General features: G+C 42.6%; 1 protein-coding gene across 1 annotated transcript in view; it reads left to right on the top strand.

The window, feature by feature from the left end:
• The window catches only part of RHOT2 (ras homolog family member T2), a 390,839-nt gene that overhangs the window by 223,629 nt on the left and 146,845 nt on the right, over positions 1–20,365 (top strand). The window contains 1 exon segment of the mRNA XM_053694715.1: positions 16,373–16,503. Coding sequence (XP_053550690.1) covers positions 16,373–16,503 — 131 coding nt within the window.

Genomic DNA, 20,365 nt, shown 5'->3' with positions numbered 1-20,365 from the left:
AGGGCTCTTCAGAGTTGGCCTCTATTGAAAGGGATTTTTTTCTCGGTTTCAGATAAGACTATTTTACATCGGTAGCTTATGCTTATCTTCAGGGGGAACTTACAGTTCCCTAGTTATGAGGATAGTATCTATTTCTTTCCTGGGCAGACATTTTTTGCTGTTCATGTTCCTAAGTATAACTGCAAAAAAAAAGAAATTATTTTTCAGTCTTTCATGTAATTGGCAAGAGTCCATGAGCTAGTGACATATGGGATATACAATCCTACCAGGAGGGGCAAAGTTTCCCAAACCTCAAAATGCCTATAAATACATCCCTCACCACACCCACCATTTGCATTTTTTCCCATTCCTGAAACTGCCATATAAGGAAATTGATAATTTTGCTTTATATGTTGTTTTTTTCTCTTACATTTGCAAGATGTCTCAATCTGATCCTGTCTCAGAAATCACTGTTGGAACCCTGCTGCCTGATAACAGTTCTACCAAAGCTAAGTGCATTTGTTGTAAACTTGTGGAGATTATACCTCCAGCTGTGATTTGTAATAGTTGTCATGATAAACTTTTACATGCAGAAAATGTATCCATCAGTAGTAGTTCATTACCTGTTGCTGTTCCCTCAACATCTAATGCACAAGATATACCTGTAAATTTAAAATAATTTATTTCTGATTCTATTCAGAAGGCTTTGTCTGCCATTCCGCCTTCTAATAAACGTAAAAGCTCTTTTAAAACTTCTCATAGAGTTGATGAAATTTCAAATGACCGGCAACATACTGATTTATCCTTCTCTTATGTGGATCTATCTGATTCAGAAGATCCTGCCTCAGATATTGACACTGACAAATCCTCTTATTTAAAATGGAGTATATTTGTTATTTGTTAAAAGAAGTGTTGATTATATTAGATATGGAGGAAACTAGTCCTCTTGATATTAAAACTAATAAACGTTTAAATTCTGTTTATAAACCTCCTGTAGTTATTCCAGAGGTTTTTCCAGTTCCTGATGCTATTTCTGATATGATTTCTAAAGGATGGAATAGGCCTGGTACTGGTAGTTGATGGTAGATCTCTGCTCTTGCTAAACGTACTACTATTCCTACAGAAGATTGTACTTTTTTTAAAGATCCTTTAGATAGGAAAATTGAATCTTATCTTAGGAAGGCTTATTTATTTTCATGTCATCTTCTTAGGCCTGCAATTTCTTTGGCTGATGTTGCAGCTGCTTCAACTTTTTGGTTGGAAACTTTAGCGCAACAAGTATCGGATCATGCTTTGTCTAGCATTGTTAAGTTGATTCAACATTCTAATAATTTCATTTGTGATGCCATTTCTTCTACAAGATATGACGAGTCCACGGATTTCATCCTTGTGGGATTTATCCTCCTGCTAACAGGAAGTGGCAAAGAGCACCACAGCAGAGCTGTATATGTAGCTCCTCCCTTCCCTCCACCTCCAGTAATAGGAAGAGGTAAAGTGAGGTGTTAGTTTTAGATTCTTCAATCAAGAAGTTTTTTATTTTAAAATGGTACCGGTGAGTACTTTTTTCCTCAGGGGGATATCATCAGTCTGGATTCTAAGAGGAATGAAGAAATTCTACCCCGAGGTTGATGATCTTAGCAGTCGTTACTAAGATCCATTCTGTTTCCCACAGAGCTTCTGAAGGTAGTGCAAGAGAAATCTTCAGTGTGGAGAACGGTGTCATGCTACAAGCAGCACTGAGGTATGTTCAGTCTTTTATTTCTGAGGAGACTTGTTATATCAGAACTGGCTGACATTATTCCCTGTAAGGGAAGGGGTAAGCAGTAGACCGGTATTGAATTATGGTGTTACTGAATTTACTATGTTATGTACATAGTGAACTACCATGCATAGGTACTTCAACAGGGGCTTGACACTGGGCTACAAGGACAGCATGAGATTGTCTGAGGGAGAGAGGCAGCTGTGACACTTATATTTTTATTATATGGCATAAACATTAAGTGAGTGTGAAGGGGGCCACATGGCTTGTTAAAAACATTTCCCATGTGGTTATGGAGTCTGTGAGTGCGATGCCCACGGTGGGCGGGGCCTATTTTGCGCTCTCAGATGCGCAGAAGACTGCAGGCACTAGCTCCAGTGGGGCCTAAAGTTGATTTTCAGTCACCGGATCGTTGTTGAGTCAATCTTGTGTACCCTGAGGGCAGGTAGGTGCCACAGTAGAGCTGTGGTGAGGTGCAGGGGCTGTTTTTGTTATTAAAGTTTATTTTAGAAATAAAATATCTCTTTAAAGGGTGATTTCACCTTTGCTTAAAGGGTGCAATAATTTTTGGCAAAAGGGAACTGTTTTTAATGATTTATTAGGGATAAATATCGTTTTTGGTACAGTACAGAAAAATTGTTGCGCTTTTATTTCTTAAAGGCGCAGTACATTTAAAAAAAAATATATATCAGTAAATAAGGTGTTTAACGACTATTGTGGCTATTGCTAGTCTGTTTAACATGTCTGAACTTGAGGAAACTCCTTGTTCTATGTGTTTAGATGCCATTGTGGAACCCCCTCTTACTTTGTGTACCTCTTGTACTGAAAGGGCCTTACAATGTAAAAAACATATAAACATGTAAAGAAAGTGTGCCTAAGGATGATTCTCAGTCTGAAGAGAATCAGGATATGCCGCCTAATTCTCCCCAAGTGTCACAACCTTTAACGCCCACCCAAGTGATGCTAGGGTTCCTCAACCGCGTCTAATTATTTTACTCTGCAGGATATGGCTGCAGTTATGTCAACTACCCTTACAGAGGTATTATTTAAATTACCAGTGTTACAGGGTAAAAGCAGTAGGGCAGGAATCAATGTAAATAATGAATCCTCTGATGCTTTGTTGGCTATTTCTGATGTACCCTCACAGGGATCTGAGTTGGGGGTCAGGGAACTTTTGTCTGAGGGAGAACTTTCGGAATCGGCAAGTGTGTTACCTCAGACAGATTCGGACGTCATGTCCTTTAAATTTAAGCTGGAACACCTCCGTCTGTTAGCAACTCTGGATGACTGTGACCCTATTATGGTACCACCAGAGAAATTGTATTTTTCCGGTTCCTAAGAGAATCTCAGAGATTATAAAGAAGGAGTGGGACAGACCGGGTATACCGTTCTCTCCTCCTCCTAATTTCAAGAAAATGTATCCCATATCAGACACCATTCGGGACTCTTGGCAAACTGTCCCTAAGGTGGAGGGAGCTATATCTACCCTGGCTAAGCGTACAACTATTCCTATTGAGGACAGTTGTGCTTTTAAAGACCCTATGAATAAGAAGTTAGAGGGTCTTCTAAAGAAATTATTTATTCATCAGGGTTTCCTTTTACAACCGACAGCCTGCATTGTTCCAGTTACTACTGCAGCGGCTTTCTGGTTTGATGCTCTAGAAGAGTCTCTTAAGGTTGAGACCCCTTTAGAGGATATTTTAGATAGAATTAAGGCTCTAAAGCTAGCTAATTCTTTTATTACAGATGCCGCCTTTCAAATTGCTAAATTGGCGGTGAAAAATGCAGGATTTGCCATTTTAGCGCGTAGAGCGTTATGGTTAAAATTGTGGTCTGCTGATGTGTCATCTAAATCAAAGCTCTTGACTATTCCTTTCAAGGGTAAGACCCTATTCGGGCCTGAGTTGAAGGAAATCATTTCTGACATTACTGGAGGTAAAGGCCACGCTCTGCCTCAGGATAAGTCTGTTAAGATGAGGGGTAAACAAAATAATTTTCATTCCTTTCGGAATTTCAAAGGAGTACCCTCTTCTTCCTATTCCTCCTCAAAGCAGGAAGGGAATTTTGCTCAGGCCAAGTCAGTCTGGAGACCCAACCAGGCTTGGAACAAGGGTAAACAACCCAAGAAGCCCGCTGCTGCTACAAAGACAGCATGAAGGGGCGGCCCCCGATCCGGGACCAGATCTAGTAGGGGGCAGACTTTCTTTCTCTACCCAGGCTTGGGTAAGAGATGTTCAGGACCCCTGGGCACTGGAAATCGTGACCCACGGGTATCAACTGGAATTCAAAAATTTTCTCCCAAGAGGGAGATTTCTTCTTTCACGATTGTCTGTAAACCAGATAAAAAGAGAGGTTTTCTTACGTTGTGTAAAAGACCTCTCTACTATGGGAGTAATTAGTCCCGTTCCAAGATTAGAACAGGGACAGGGATTTTACTCAAATCTTTTCGTGGTTCCCAAAAAAGAGGGAACGTTCAGACCTATTTTAGACCTCAAGAGTCTAAACAAGTTTCTCAGAGTTCCATCCTTCAAGATGGAGACCATCCGAACAATTTTACCAATGATCCAGGAGGGTCAATATATGACTACCGTGGGCTTGAAGGATGCATACCTTCATATTCCTATCCACAAGGATCATCATCAGTTCCTAAGGCTTACCTTCCTGGACAAACATTTTCAGTTTGTGGCTCTTCCCTTCGGGTTGGCCACAGCACCCAGGATCTTCACAAAGGTTCTAGGGTCCCTTCTAGCGGTTCTCAGGCCGCAGGGCATAGCAGTGGCGCCTTATCTGGACGATATTTTGATTCAGGCGTCAACTTATCATCTGACAAAGTCTCATACAGACACAGTGTTGTCCTTTCTGAGAACTCACGGGTGGAAGGTGAATCTAGAAAAGAGTTCACTAATTCCACGGACAAGGGTTCCCTTCTTGGAAACTCTGATAGATTCTATAGACATGAAGATATTTCCGACAGAGGTCATAAAGTAAAAAATTCTAAATACATGCCGAGCCCTTCAGTCCAATCCTCGGCCATCAGTGGCTCAGTGTATGGAGGTAATTGGATTGATGTTGGCGGCAATGGACATCGTTCCGTTTGCTCGGTTTTATCTCAGACCACTGCAACTGTGCATGCTCGGACAGTGGAATGGGGACTATGCAAATTTATCTCCTCTGATAAATCTGGATCAAGAGACCAGAGACTCTCTTCTTTGGTGGTTGTCGCCGGATCATCTGTCCCAGGGGACGTGTTTCCGCAGACCCTCGTGGGTGATAGTGACAACGGACGCCAGTCTACTAGGCTGGGGTGCAGTCTGGAATTCCCTGAAGGCTCAGGGTGTATGGACTCAGTTGGAGTCTCTACTTCCAATCAATATTCTGGAATTGAGAGCAATATTCAATGCGCTTCAGGCGTGGCCTCAGTTGGCTTTGGACAAGTTCATTAGATTCCAGTCGGACAACATCACAACTGTGGCTTACATCAATCATCAGGGAGGAACAAGGAGTTCCTTAGCGATGACAGAAGTATCCAAGATAATTCGATGTGCGGAGGCTCACTCTTGTCAGCAATCTACATCCCAGGAGTGGACAACTGGGAAGCAGACTTTTTAAGCCGACAGGCTTTTCATCCAGGGGAGTGGGAACTCCATCCAGAGGTATTTGCCTCACTGATTCTCCAATGGGACAGACCAGAATTGGATCCGATGGCATCTCGACAGAATGCCAAGCTTCCAAGATACGGACCCAGGTCGAGGGATCCTCAGGCCAAACTGATAGATGCCTTGGCAGTGCCTTGGTCGTTCAACCTAGCTTATGTGTTTCCACCGTTTCCTCTCCTTCCCCAGGTGATTTCTCGGATCAAACAGGAGAGAGCTTCAGTTATTCTAATCGCGCCTGCGTGGCCACGCAGGACTTGGTATGCAGACCTAGTGGACATGTCCTCTGTCTCCGTGGAAACTTCCACTGAGACAGGACCTTCTCATTCAAGGTCCTTTCCAACATCCAAATCTAATTTCTCTGCAGCTGACTGCTTGGAGATTGAACGCTTGATTTTATCTAAGCGGGGATTCTCTGATGCGGTCATTGATACTTTGATTCAGGCACGTAAGCCTGTCACTAGGAAGATCTATCATAAGATATGGCGTAAATATCTTTTTTTTGGTGTGAATCCAAGAAGGATTGGAGAAAGGATTATCAGCGAGTTCCTTAAAGGGACAAATGTTTGGCAGATGTTCCAGACGTTCAGTCTTTTTGTCAGGCTCTAACCAGAATTAAGCCTGTGTTTAAACCAATTGCTCCACCCTGGAGTTTGAATTTAGTTCTTAATGTTCTTTAAGGGGTTCCGTTTGAACCCATGCATTCCATAGATATTAAGTTGTTATCTTGGAAAGTATTGTTTTTGGTTGTTTTTTCTTCTGCTCGTAGAGTGTCTGAGCTTTCAGCATTACAATGTGATTCGCCTTATCTTATCTTCCATTCTGATAAGGTGGTTTTACGTACTAAACCTGGTTTCCTTCCTAAGGTTGTTTCTAATAAGAATATTAATCAGGAAATCGTTGTTCCTTCATTGTGTCCTAACCCTTCTTCTAAGAAGGAGCGTATGTTGCATAACCTGGACGTGGTCCATGCCCTGAAATTTTACTTGCAGGCGACTAAAGATTTCCGTCAATCATCTTCATTATTCATTGTTTTTTCTGGAAAGCATAGGGGTCAGAAAGCTACGGCTACCTCTCTTTCTTTTTGGCTAAAGAGTATAATCCGTCTGGCGTATGAGACTGCTGGACAGCAGCCTCCTGAAAGAATTACGGCTCATTCTACTAGGGCTGTGGCTTCCTCATGGGCATTTAAAAACGATGCTTCTGTTGAACAGATTTGCAAGGCTGCGACTTGGTCGTCTCTTCATACTTTTTCCAAATTTTACAAATTTGATACTTTTGCTTCTTCTGAGGCTGGTTTTGGGAGAAAGGTTCTTCAAGCAGTGGTGCCTTCTGTTTAGGTTCCTGTCTTGTCCCTCCCTTTCATCCATGTCCTGTAGCTTTGGTATTGTATCCCACAAGTAAGGATGAAATCCGTGGACTCGTCATATCTTGTAGAAGAAAAGTAAATTTATGCTTACCTGATAAATTAATTTCTTCTACGATATGACGAGGCCACGGCCCACACTGTCATTTTTTAGACAGATTTAATTATATTTATTTTTTTATAAACTTCAGTCACCTCTGCACCTTTGGCTTTTCCTTTCTCTTCCTAACTTCGGTCGATGGACTGGAGGTGGAGGGAAGGGAGGAGCTATATATACAGCTCTGCTGTGGTGCTCTTTGCCACTTCCTGTTAGCAGGAGGATAAATCCCACAAGTAAGGATGAAATCCATGGACTCGTCATATCGTAGAAGAAATTAATTCAGGTAAGCATAAATTTACTTTTTTGATATCATCAAAATTGATGTTAAATATATGTCTTTAGCTATTTTAGCTAGAAGAGCTTTGTGGCTCAAATCTTGGAATGCTGATATGACTTCGAAGTCCAGATTGCTATCTCTTTCTTTCCAAGGCGATAAGTTATTTGGTTCTCAGTTGGATTCAATAATTTCAACTGTCACTGGGGGGGAGGGAGTTTTTTTGCCTCAGCATAAAAGACCTAAGGGTAAATCTAAAGCTTCTAACCGTTTTCGTTCCTTTCAACAAAATAAGGAACAGAAACCTAATCCTTCCCCCAAGGAATCTGTTTCCAATTGGAAGCCTTCTTCAAATTGGAATAAATCCAAGCCATTTAAGAGATCAAAGCCAGCCCCCAAGTCCGCATGAAGGTGCGGCCCTCATTCCAGCTCAGCTGGTAGGGGGCAGATTAAAATTTTTCAAAGATGTTAGGATCAATTCGGTCCAAAATCATTGGATTCAGAGTATTGTCTCTCAGGGGTACAGAATAGGATTCAGAGTAAGACCTCCTGTGAGAAGATTTTTTCTCTCACGCATTCCAGCAAACCCAGTAAAGGCTCAGGCTTTCCTGAAGTGTGTTTCAGACCTGGAGTTATCAGGGGTAATCATGCCAGTTCTGTTTCAGGAACAGGGTCTGGGGTTTTATTCAAATCTATTCATTGTCCCAAAGAAGGAAAATTCATTGACCAGTTCTGGATCTAAAGATTTTGAATTGAATATGTAAGAGTACCAACTTTCAAAATGGTGACTATAAGGACTCTTCTGCCTTTTGTTCATCAAGGGCATTATATGTCCACAATAGACTTACAGGATGCATATCTTCATATTCCGATTCATCCGGATCACTATCAATTCCTGAGATTCTCTTTTCTAGACAAGCATTACCAATTTGTTGCTCTTCCTTTTGGCCTAGCGACAGCTCCAAGAATCTTTTCAAAGGTTCTCGGTGCCCTACTCTCTGTAATCAGAGAGCGGGGTATTGCGGTGTTTCCTTATTTGGACGATATCTTGGTACTCGCTCAGTCTTTACGTTCTGCAGAATCTCACACGTATCAACTAGTGTTGTTTCTTCGAAGCAATGGTTGGAGGATCAATGTACCAAAAAGTTCTTTGATTCCTCAGACAAAGGTAACCTTTTTAGGTTTCCAGATAGATTCATTGTCCTTGACTTTGTCTCTAACAGACAAGAGACGTTTGAAATTGTTTGCAGCCTGTCGGCACCTTCAGTCTCAGTCATTCCCTTCAGTAGCTATGTGCATGGAAGTTTTAGGTCTCATGACTGCAGCATCGGACGCGATCCACTTTGCTCGTTTTCATATGAGACCTCTCCAGCTTTGTATGCTGAACCAATGGTGCAGGGATTATACAAGGATATCACAATTAATATCCTTCAATCCCAATGTTCGACTTTCTCTGACGGTGGTTGGATCACCATCGTAAAATTCTAGGGGCCTCTTTTGTTCGTCCAACCTGGACTGTGATCACAACAGATGACAGTCTTTCTGGTTGGGGAGCTGTCTGGGGATCTCTGACAGCACAAGGGGTTTGGAAATCTCAAGAGGCGAGATTACCAATCAATATTTTGGAACTCTGTGCAATTCTCAGGACTCTTCAGTTTTGGCCTCTGTTGAAGAGAGAACCGTTCATTTGTTTTCAGACAGACAATATCACAACTGTGGCATATGTCAATCATCAGGGTGGGACTCACAGTTCTCAAGCTATGAAAGAAGTATCTCGGATACTTGTTTGGGCGGAATCCAGCTCCTGTCTAATTTCTGCAGTTCATATCCCAGGTATAGACAATTGGGAAGCGGATTTCTCAGTCGTCAGACTCTACATCCGGGAGAATGGTCTCTCCACCCTGTTTTCTCAAATTGTTCAGATGTGGGGGCTTCCAGAAATAGATCTGATGGCATCTCATCTAAAAACTTCCCAGGTACCTGTCCAGGTCCAGGGATTCTCAACGCGGAAGCAGTGGATGCGTTGACACTTCCGTGGTGTTATCAACTTGCTTATATTTTGCTGCCTCTAGTTCTTCTTCCAAGTGTGATCTCCAAAATCATCATGGAGCAATTGTTTGTGCTGCTGGTGGCTCCAGCATGGTCTCACAGGTTTTGGTATGCGGATCTTGTCCGGATGTCCAGTTGCCAACCTTGGCCACTTCCATTAAGGCCAGACCATCTATCTTAAGGTCAGTTTTTCCATCAGGATCTCAAATCATTAAATTTGAAGGTATGGAAATTGAATGCTTAGTCATAGAGGTTTCTCTGACTTAGTGATTAGTACTATGTTGCAGGCTCATAAATCTGTTTCTAGAAAGATTTGTTATCGAGTTTGGAAGACTTACATTTCATGCTGTTCTTCTCATAAATTCTCTTGGCATTCTTTTAGAATTCCTAGAATTTTACAGTTTCTTCAGGATGGTTTAGATAAAGGTTTATCTACAAGTTCCTTTAAAAGACAGATCTCTGCTCTTTCTGTTTTATTCCACAGAAAAATTGCTATACTTCCTCATATTCACTGTTTTGTACAGGCTTTGGTTCGTATCAAGCCTGTCATTAAATCAATCTCTCCTCCTTGGAGTCTAAATTTGGTTTGAAGGCTTTACATGCTCCTCCATTTGAGCCTATGCATTCTTTGGACATTAAACTACTTTCTTGGAAAGTGTTGTTCCTTTTGGCCATCTCTTCTGCTAGAAGAGTTTCTGAATTATCTGCTCTCTCTTGTGAATCTCCTTTTCTGATTTTTCATCAGGATAAGGCAGTTTTGCGGACTTCATTTAAATTCTTACCTAAGGTTGTGAATTCTAACAACATTAATAGAGAAATTGTTGTCCCTTCTTTGTGTCCTAATCCTAAGAATTCTTTGGAGAGATCTTTACATTCTTTGGATGTGGTGAGAGCTCTGAAATATTATGTTGACGCTACTAAAGATTTCAGGAAGACTTCTAGTCTATTTGTTATCTTTTCTAGTTGCAGGAAAGGTCAGAAGGCTTCTGCCGTTTCTTTGGCATCGTGGTTAAAGCTTTTTATTCATCAAGCTTATTTGGAGCCGGGTAAAGCCCCGCCTCAGAGAATTACAGCTCATTCTACTAGATCAGTTTCCACTTCTTGGGCATTTAAGAATGAAGCTTCAGTTGATCAGATTTGCAAAGCAGCAACTTGGTCTTCTTTGCATACATTTACTAAATTCTACCATTTTGATGTATTTGCTTCTTCTGAAGCAGTTTTTGGTTGGAAAGTTCTTCAGGCAGCTGTTTCAGTTTGATTCTTCTGTTATGATTTAAGTTTTTCCTTTTATTTTTGAGAATAAATTTATATTTGGGTTGTGGATTAATTTTTTTCAGCGATATGGCTGTTTTTATTTTGTCCCTCCCTCTCTAGTGACTCTTGCGTGGAGTTCCACATCTTGGGTATTGCTATCACATACGTCACTAGCTTATGGACTCTTGCCAATTTCATAAAAGAAAACATAATTTATGTAAGAACTTACCTGATAAATTAATTTCTTTCATATTGGCAAGAGTCCATGAGGCCCACCCTTTTTATGGTGGTTATGATTTTTATGTATAAAGCATAATTATTTCCAAATTCCTTTGTTGATGCTTTTTACTCCTTTCTTTATCACCCTACTACTTGGCTATTCATTAAACTGAATTGTGGGTGTGGTGAGGGGTGTATTTATAGGCATTTTGAGGTTTGGGAAACGTTGCCCCTCCTGGTAGGATTGTATATCTCATACGTCACTAGCTCATGGACTCTTGCCAATATGAAAGAAATGAATTTATCAGGTAAGTTCTTACATAAATTATGTTTTTCTGTTTGGAAGAGTGGTCTCTTATGTTCTATCAGTTAATAGATCTTTGGGGTCTCCCAGAGATAGCTCTGATGGCTTCCTGGTTGAATGCTCTGGTAGTTCAGTGGCCATTCTGGCTATCCTATATTTTTTCCACCTCTGATCTGTTTTCACAGTATATATATATCCACTGGCTTTGCAGGAAGTGTCCCAGATTCTGTCGTGGCGAGAAGGGTTATAAGCACAGGGACGTCCCTAGTAAATGTTTATTACATTAAACATACTGAATTGCCAATAGATTATTAAAAATGGCCAATATAATTACTGGTAACTATCTCAACATGGATACATATTGGTGGGCCCACTTTATAAGTGCAATTGTCTACATTTAAAAAAAAAAAAAAAGAAGAAATTGAACACTTCAATTTGGGGGCATTTGGGGGACATTTATAAAATTAACCAGAGATCTGATCTCTGGTTAATTTTATAAGTGCTAATTGCTACTGCATGTTCGCTGTAGCAATAACCAACCATTTGCAATGGTGGTTATTTATCGCTCATTTATGGGCTTAGTTCTCCACTTGTAATCTAGCCCTTAATGGGTACGCCACCCGGCTAACATTTAAAGAGATTCTAACTGTAGCCACTAATCAGCAAGTGCTACCCAGGTGCTAAACCAAAAATGGGCCGGCTCTTAAGCTTACATTCCTGCTTTTTCAAATAAAGATAGCAAGATAATGGAGAAAAATGATAATAGGAGTAAATTAGAAAGTTGTTTAAAATTGCCTGCTCTATCTGGATCATGAAAGAAAAAAAAAAGGGTTTAGTATCCCTTTAAGCCAGTATTAAGATAAACATTTAGTTAATCTTAATTTGTTTTCAATTTTTGTTGCTTAAATATTCATTAAAACAATTTATGTTAAATTCTGCAATTCATTTGTGCTTTGGATAGCTCAAGAACATTTATAAATAACAGAAAATGTTATAATATTAAAAGTATTATAGCCCACTCGGCTATTTCATAATGTCACCTGCTGGCAAAATTTCCTGTAAAGAACACTGACGAAACTTTGGTTCAGTTGTTACCCAATTTTATCGCTTGATCTCATTGCACATTTCTATACATATTTACCACTTTAATAAGTTTGTGTTTTTAAAATATTGTATAGCTTTTGTACAGACCCCCTATTACTGCATACGTTTATAGTGTGATGGAAAACCAAATTTATGTGACAAATCAATGCTTTCATATATATATCAAATAAAAACATTTTTTTATTTAATTTTGTGGTAAATTCTGATTTTGTAAACCTGTTATTTTTAGGCCTTCTGTGGTAATTAAAGGGACACTGAACCAACATTTTTTCTTTTGTGATTCAGATAGAGCATGAAATTTTAAGCAACTTTCTAATTTACTCCTATTATCAAATTTTCTTTATTCTCTTGGTATGTGGGGGACCATTCCCAAGGTGGATGGGGCCATCTCTACGCTCGCTAAGCGCACAACGATTCCTTTGGAGGATAGTTCTTCGTTCAAGGAGCCTCTGGATAAGAAGCTAGAAAACATGTTGCGAATAATGTTTCAGCACACAGGGTTTGTTTTTCAACCGGCAGAGGCGGTAGCCGCTGTTGCTGGAGCGTGTTATATTGGTGCGATGCCTTATTTGATATTATTGAGGGCGAACCCTCTTTCGAGGAGGTGCAGGAGAAGATTAAGGCCCTAAAGGTTGCCAACTCCTTAATTTGTGACGCTAATATGCAGATTATCCGCCTGAATGCTAAGGTATCAGAGATTTTCGGTTCTAGCACACAGGGCTCTGTGGCTAAAATCGTGGTTGGCGGACATGACCTCTAAGACGAGGTTGCTGTCTTTGCCTTTCAAGGGTAAGATCCTGTTTAGTCCAGGTCTGGACTCTGTCATATCCACGGTTACAGGAGGCAAGGGTGCCTTCCTTCCCCAGGATAAGAAGGTGAAACCTACGAGTTCTAATTTCACAGCGAAGGCGGACCAACCAAAGGGTGCCTGGAAGCCTGTCTAAGCTTGGAACAAGTCTAAGCAGAACAAGAAGCCTGCCGAGACTAAGTCCGCATGAAGGGGCGGCCCCCGACTGGTCTGCGGACCAAGTGGGGGGGACAGATTGTCTCTATTCTTAGACGTCTGGTTGCAGGATGTTCAGGAAACCCTGAGTTCTGGAAATAGTTGCCCAAGGTTACAGGATAGGGTTCAAGTCCTCTCCGCCCAGGGGCAGATTCCTTCTGTCAAACCTGTCTTCAAGGCCGGAAAAAAAGAGAGGCCTTTCTGGGGTGTGTGCGGGATCTCTCCGCTCTAGTGGTTATTGTGCCACTATCCCATGCAGAAAGGGGTCTAGGGTATTACTCCAATTTGTTTGTGGTCCATTCTGCCCCTAGTTCAGGAGGGGCAGTTGATTACCTCTATAGACTTGAAGGATGCATACCTTCATGTTCCGATTCACAGGAACCATTTCAGGTTCTTCAGATTTGCTTTTCTGGATCAGCATTTCCAGTTCGTGGCTCTCCCCTTCGGCCTGGCGGCGGCCCCAAGAGTCTTTACGTAGGTCCTAGGGGCCCTTCTAGCAGTAACCAGATCCTAGGGAATCACGGTAGTACCCTACCTGGACGACATCCGGGTTCAGGCACCGTCATTCCATCTGGCAGAGGCCCACACCAGGGTCCTGCTGCAGTTACTTTAATCTCATGGTTGGAAGGTCAATCTCGAGAAGAGTTCTCTGGTTCCCAGTACCAGGGTGGAGTTCCTGGGCACAATCATAGACTCCGTGTCCACAAAGATCTTTCTCACGGACAAGCAACGCACAAAAATGGTGTCTACTTGTCTTGCCCTTCAGTCTACGGTGAGACCATCTGTAGCTCAGTGCATGGAACTGATTGAGTTCATGGTCTCCAGCATGGACTTCATTCTATTTGCCAGGTTTCATCTCAGACCTCTTCAGTTGTGCATGTTAAGACAATGGAACGGCGATCATTCTGATCTGTTGCAGCAGATATACATGGATGCGCAAACTCGGATTTCCGCCAGGATCATCTGTCCATAGGGACATCCTTCCTGAAACCGTCCTGGGAGATTGCCACCAAGGACGCGAGTCTAGCGGGATGGGGAGCTGTCTGGGGGAGCCAGGATGGCACAGGGTAAGTGGTCTCGCTTAGAGTCTCTAATTCCAATAAATATTATGGAGCTACGAGCGATCTACAATGCTCTGAGGGCATGGCCTCATCTGGGGGACTTCAGCTTTATCATGTTCCAGACGGACAATATTACCTTGGTGGCTTACATCAATCACCAGGGGGGGCACAAGGAGCTCCCTGGCAATGAGGGAGGTGTCTCGGATCCTGGATTGTGCGGAGACCCACAACTGTTCGATCTTTGCGATCCACATCCCAGGTGTAGACAACTGGGAAGCAGATTTTCTCAGCAGGCGGACTTTTCATCCGGGGGAATGGTCTCTTCACCCCGAAGTGTTTGCAGAGATCTCTCTCAGATGGTGGATGCCGGAGATCGATCTCAAGGCATCCAGGCTGAATTGCAAGCTTCCCCGATACGGATCGAGGTTGAGGGACCCCCAGGTGGAGCTAATAGATGCATTGGAAATGCCTTGGGGGTTCGGTCTAGTATACATATTTCCTCAGTTACCGCTTCTTCCTTGTGTAGTGGCTCGTATAAGACGGGAGAGAGTGTCATCCATTCTGATTGCTCCCTCGTGGCCGAGGAGGAGGGGGTTCGCGGATCTGGTGGGGATGTCATCCTCTCTGCCGTGGAGGTTACCCTGTCGCAGGGATCTGCTGGAGCAGGGTCCTTTTCAACATCGAAATCTAGATTCTTTGAGGCTGACTGTGTGGAGATTGAACGCTTAGTCTTGGCAAGAATGGGTTTTTCTGAGAATGTGATTGACATTCTAGTTCTGGCAAGAAAGCCGGTCACTCGACGCATCAATCATAAGGTGTGGAGTACTTACTTGTCCTGGTGTGAGAGTCACGGCTACCCTTGGCATAAGGTGAGGGTATCCAGTATTTTGTCCTTTCTCCAAGAGGGTTTGGAGAAGGGTCTTGCCGCTAGTTCCCTAAATGGACAAATTTCTGCTTTATCTGTTCTATTGCATAGGAGATTCGCTGAGCTCCCTGACATCAAATCTTTTGTTCAGGCTCTGTATCAAATCATTCCTGTCTTTAGGCAGTCTGCTTCCCCTTGGAGCTTAAACATGGTACTTAGGGGTTTGCAGAAGGTTCTGTTTGAGCCTATGCATTCTCTTGACATAAAACTTCTTTCTTGGAAGCTTCTTTTTCTGTTTGCTATTGCATCGGCGCGCAGAGTATCTGAACTGGCGGCCTTGCAGTATGAGCCTCCTTATCTGGTGTTCCATGTGGATAAGGCTGTTCTTCGCACGGCTTGGGGTTCCTCCCCAAGGTGGTGTCTAACCATCACATCAATCAGGAAATAGTTGTTCCCTCTTTGTGTCTGAATCCCTCTTCTCCTAAGGAGAGGTTGCTTCATAATTTGGATGTGATTCATGCCTTGAAATTCTATCTTCAGGCTACTAAGGATTTCAGACAATCTGCATCTCTATTTGTTGTATATTCAGGGAAGCGCAGGGGTCAGAGGGCTTCTGCTACTTCTTTGTCTTTCTGGCTGAGGAGCTTGATTCGCTTGGCCTATGAGACAGCGGGTCATAAGCCTCCCCAGAGGATTACGGCTCATTCCACTAGAGCGGTAGCTTCATCTTGGGCCTTCAAAAATGAGGCGTCTATGGAGCAAATTTGCAAGGCCTGGTCCTCCTTGCATACTTCTACAAAGTTTTACAAATTTGACGTTTTTGGGAGAAAGGTTCTACATGCTGTGGTGCCCTCAGATTAGGGGTCCGCCTTTTACCCTCCCGGTTTCATTCAGTGTCCTCTAAATGCTTGGGTATATGTTCCCACAAGTAATGACTGAAGCCGTGGACTCTTCTCCAAATTAGATAGAAAACATAAATTATGCTTACCTGATAATTTAATTTCCATTGAGGGGAGAAGAGTCCACGGCCCCCGCCCGTATCTCCGATGGACAGACCTAAATCTCCTTCTGGCAACATTTATACCCTAATGTTTCTCTTACTGTTCCTTGTTCCCTCAGCAAAATGACTGGGGGATGAGGGGAGTGGGGGAGGTATTTAAGCCTTTGGCTGGGGTGTCTTTGCCTCCTCCTGGTGGCCAGGTTCTTATTTCCCACAAGTAATGAATGAAGCCGTGGACTCTCCTCCCCTCGATGGAAATTAAATTATCAGGTAAGCATAATTTATGTTTTTAAGATATACATGAATGCAGTTATGTTTAGTGAACTTCAATATGTCTTCTAGATTTTTAACTACACCTGCTTACTTCTCTTCATTTTTATAGTAACCCGTGAGAAGAGGATAGACCTAGAGAAGGGGCAGACTCAGAGGAACGTTTTCATATGCAAAGTTATTGGCCCCCGAGGAACGGGTAAATCAGCCTTCCTCCGAGCTTTCCTGGGACAGAGTCTCGAGGTGAGTCAGTTGTGTAGGGATCATACTCTTTTGTGTATCTTCATTCTGTATTAACCTGCCTTTTTATAATAGCTGTTTGTTTAATGTACGTCTTATGTCTGTTTTTATATTATTGGTTTTCTTATCTTTGTCTTAAACTGTTTTTATTTGTTTCTTATGTCTCCTTAATTACTATGACGACATTTATTTTTAAAGGGACAGTAAACACCTTGAGATTTTTATATAAAATGTTTAGTTATGTATATTGAACACAACAAAACAACATAGCATTATATTTCTTTCCATAAGGCAGGGAGAGTCCACAACTTCATTCCTAACTGTTGGGAAATACAACACCTGGCCACCAGGAGGAGGCAAAGACACCCCAGCCAAAGGTTTAAATATCCCTCCCACTTCCCCTATCCTCCCAGTTATTCTTTGCCTTTTGTCACTAGAGGAGGATGGCAAAGAAGTGTTAGAAGATTTTGTATAGTCTTGTAATGGGTATGTTCCCTTCAAGAGAGGACTGGAGTTTTAAGTAATCATGTCAACCTCTCAGTGAGTATTGATGAAAGTTAGAGTCTGGAGATGCAGGGAAAGTTTTTCTGCGAAGCCATCCAGACTGTCGACTAACAACTCCTTAGCAATCAGTGTTGACGAGTTTCACTGCTTGCTGTTACACACTCAGGTCCCTGTCAGAGCGTAGCTGCAAGACAGTCACAGTTGAGAAGCCATATCTGTTCCACAGCGTGGATCCTGGAGGGTAAGGCCGCTTTATTATACATAGCAGGGATTCTAATATAGGGTCACAATGTGGCTCATTTATACCTTAATAGGATCAAGGGTTAATATTTCCTTCAGGGAGATTATTTGGAAAAGTTTTGGGGATTTTTTTGTACTGCTTTCACTTTGTGAGGGTTTGGGCTCATAAGACTGTGTGCTTTTGGCTTGGTTCAAACAGGTTTCACTTTCTTTTTTGAACAAATATCCTGAATCATGATTTCCAGGCTACCAAATTTTAAAGGAGTTGCACAGCTTATGTTAGCTTAGCACCCTTGTTCATAGTAGGGGAAGTCCTGTCTTGCGCACCACGTGACCGAGTGGGTCTCTTTCACTTCCTTACGATCCTGCTGCAGACATCGCCCCTTGTGGAGAGCATTTTCACTGATAGCCTGTCTGGGGCTAGGACGTGGTGAGTGCCCCCGCCATTGGGATTATAAAGGTGCCGTTTTATATATAAAGCACTTTATTTTGTTCAGTTTTTTATTCCATCTGTGAGAGTACATACCAAAGCTATAGAGGACTCTGATACTACATTAGAAGGTTCTGCTCCTTCTGTTGCGAATAATAATACCTGTTTATACTGTGAGGAGGCAATGGTTTGCCCACCTGCTCAATTTTGTTCCATTTGCCTAGGCACTGTCTTAAAGTCTAAAAAGCGAGCTAAGTCTGCTAATGCACATAGCGCTATTAGTCCCTCTGAGCCATCAATCTCTCAGGATTCTATGTCCCGAGAGATTACTACCCTTTCCACTCAAACCGCTTCACATGCAGTTCTCCTTGGCACAACTAATTCTCCATCTGGAGGGGGCCTTTTCTTTCTAATGACACGGTGAGTCCACGGATCATCATAATTACTGTTGGGAATATCACTCCTGACCAGCAGAAGAAGGCAAAGAGCACCACAGCAAAACTGTTAAATACCAATCCCTTACCCTCAACCCCCAGTCATTCTCTTTGCTTGTATCAGACGCAAGGAGGGGTAAAGTTAGGTGTCTGATTCTTCAATCAAGAGTTTATTTTTTTTAGGCAGAGCAGGCTTCACGAGAAGTTGGTGATTCCTTTTTCCCTTTCTCCAATTTTTAGGAAGATGTTTCCTATTGCTGATTCTATCAAGGAATCTTGGCAGACGGTTTCTAAGGTGGAGGGAGCGATTTCCACCTTGGCTAAGAGAACCACTATTCCTATTGAGGCTAGTTGTTCTTTTAAGGATTCTATGTATAAGAAGTTGGAGGCTTTGCTTAGAAGGATTTATGTTCACCAGGGGTTCCAATGGCAGCCTGCTGTGTGTATTGCTACTGTTACCAGTGCGGCAGATTATTGATTTGATGCGTTGTCTGATTCTATTCAGCAGGATACTCTCCTTGAGGAGATTCAGGATAGAATCAAGGCTCTGAAGTGGGCCAATACTTTTATTGCAGATGCTTCTTTACAGGTCATTAAATTGGGAGCAAAGATTTCTGGCTTTGCTGTTCTGGCTCGCAGAGCTTTATGGTTGAAGTCCTGGTCTGCGGATGTGTCCTCTAAATCTAAGCTTTTATCAATTCCTTACAAGAGTAAGGCCTTGTTTGGGCCGGGTTTGGCTGATTTGATTTCTGATATTACGGGAGGGAAGAGGCAATCTCTCCCTCAGGATAAGAGAAATAAACAGAAAGGTTGTCAGAGTAATTTTTGTTCCTTTCGTAACTACTCTGGTAAGTCGTCTTCCTCCTCCAAGCAGGATCAGTCTAAGCCCTCTTGGAAGTCCAATCAGTCCTGGAGCAAGGGGAAGCAATCTAAGAAGCCTGTTGCCGATTCTATGTCGGGAGTGGATCTTGTGGGGGGCAGACTTTCTTTTTTCGCTCAGGCTTGGGTTCAGGATGTTCTAGATCCCTGGGTGGTAGATATTGTGTCCCAGGGATACAGTCTGGAGTTCAAGACTTGTCCTCCCAGGGGCAGGTTTCTTCTCTCCAGGTTATCTGTAGACCAGATAAAAAGAGAAGCGTTTTTACGTTGTGTTCAGGATCTTTCCGACATGGGAGTGATTGTTCCGGTTCAGGAACAGGGTCTGGGATTTTATTCCAATCTGTTCGTCGTTCCAAAAAAGGAGGGAACGTTCAGACCAATTTTAGATCTCAAGAGCTAAAAGAAGTTTCTCAGAGTTCCGTCTTTCAAGATGGAAACTATTTGTTCCATTCTTCCTTTGGTTCAGGAAGGTAAATTCATGACAACAGTAGATCTGAAGGATGCGTATCTGCATATTCCCATCCACAGGGACGATCACAAGTTTCTGAGGTTTGCTTTCCTAGACAGGCACTTTCAGTTTGTGGCTCTTCCATTTGGAAGCTCCCACGGTTTTCTCAAAGGTTCTGGGAGCATTGCTCTGATTGAAGGGGGTTGCGGTTGCGCCGTATCTAGACGACATTCTAGTTCAGACGCCATCTTTTCAACAAGCAAGCTCCCACACAGAGTTGTCGTTGTTGTCTTTTCTGCGCTCCCACGGTTGGAAGGTGAATTTAGGAAAAAGTACATTGATTCCGGCTACAAAGATGGTATTCTTGGGAACCATTATAGATTCTCTAGAGATGAAAATTTTTCTGACAGAAGCACGAAGAATAAAAGTCTTCAATTCATGTCTTGCTCTTCAGTCCTCTCCTCGGTCGTCAGTCGTCCAGTGTATGGAGGTTATTGGTCTGATGGTCTCAGTCATGGACATCATACCGTTTGCTCGATTCCATCTCAGACCTCTACAGTTATGCATGCTCAGACAATGGAACAGGGATTATGCGGATCTGTCTCCAAAGATTGTTCTAGATCAGGTGGCAAGAGATTCCCTTCTGTGGTGGTTGTCTCAGGATCTTCTGTCTCAGGGAACCTGTTTTCGCAGACCTACCTGGGTGATCGTGACCACGGATGCCAGTCTGCTGGGTTGGGGAGCTGTCTGGGGTTAGGTAAAGGCTCAAGGTCTATGGACTCAGGAGGAGTCGGTTCTTCCCATAAATATTCTAGAGCTGAGGACAATCTTCAATGCTCTTCTGTCCTCGCCTCAGCTAGCTTCAGTCCAGTTTATCAGGTTTCAGTCGGACAACATCAATCATCAAGGAGGAACTCGGAGTTCCTTGGT

Source organism: Bombina bombina, chromosome 11, assembly GCF_027579735.1.
Source record: "Bombina bombina isolate aBomBom1 chromosome 11, aBomBom1.pri, whole genome shotgun sequence".
Taxonomy (NCBI): Eukaryota; Metazoa; Chordata; class Amphibia; order Anura; family Bombinatoridae; genus Bombina; species Bombina bombina.
Note: the sequence above shows the minus strand (reverse complement) of the source record. Positions and strands in the feature narration are given on the sequence as shown.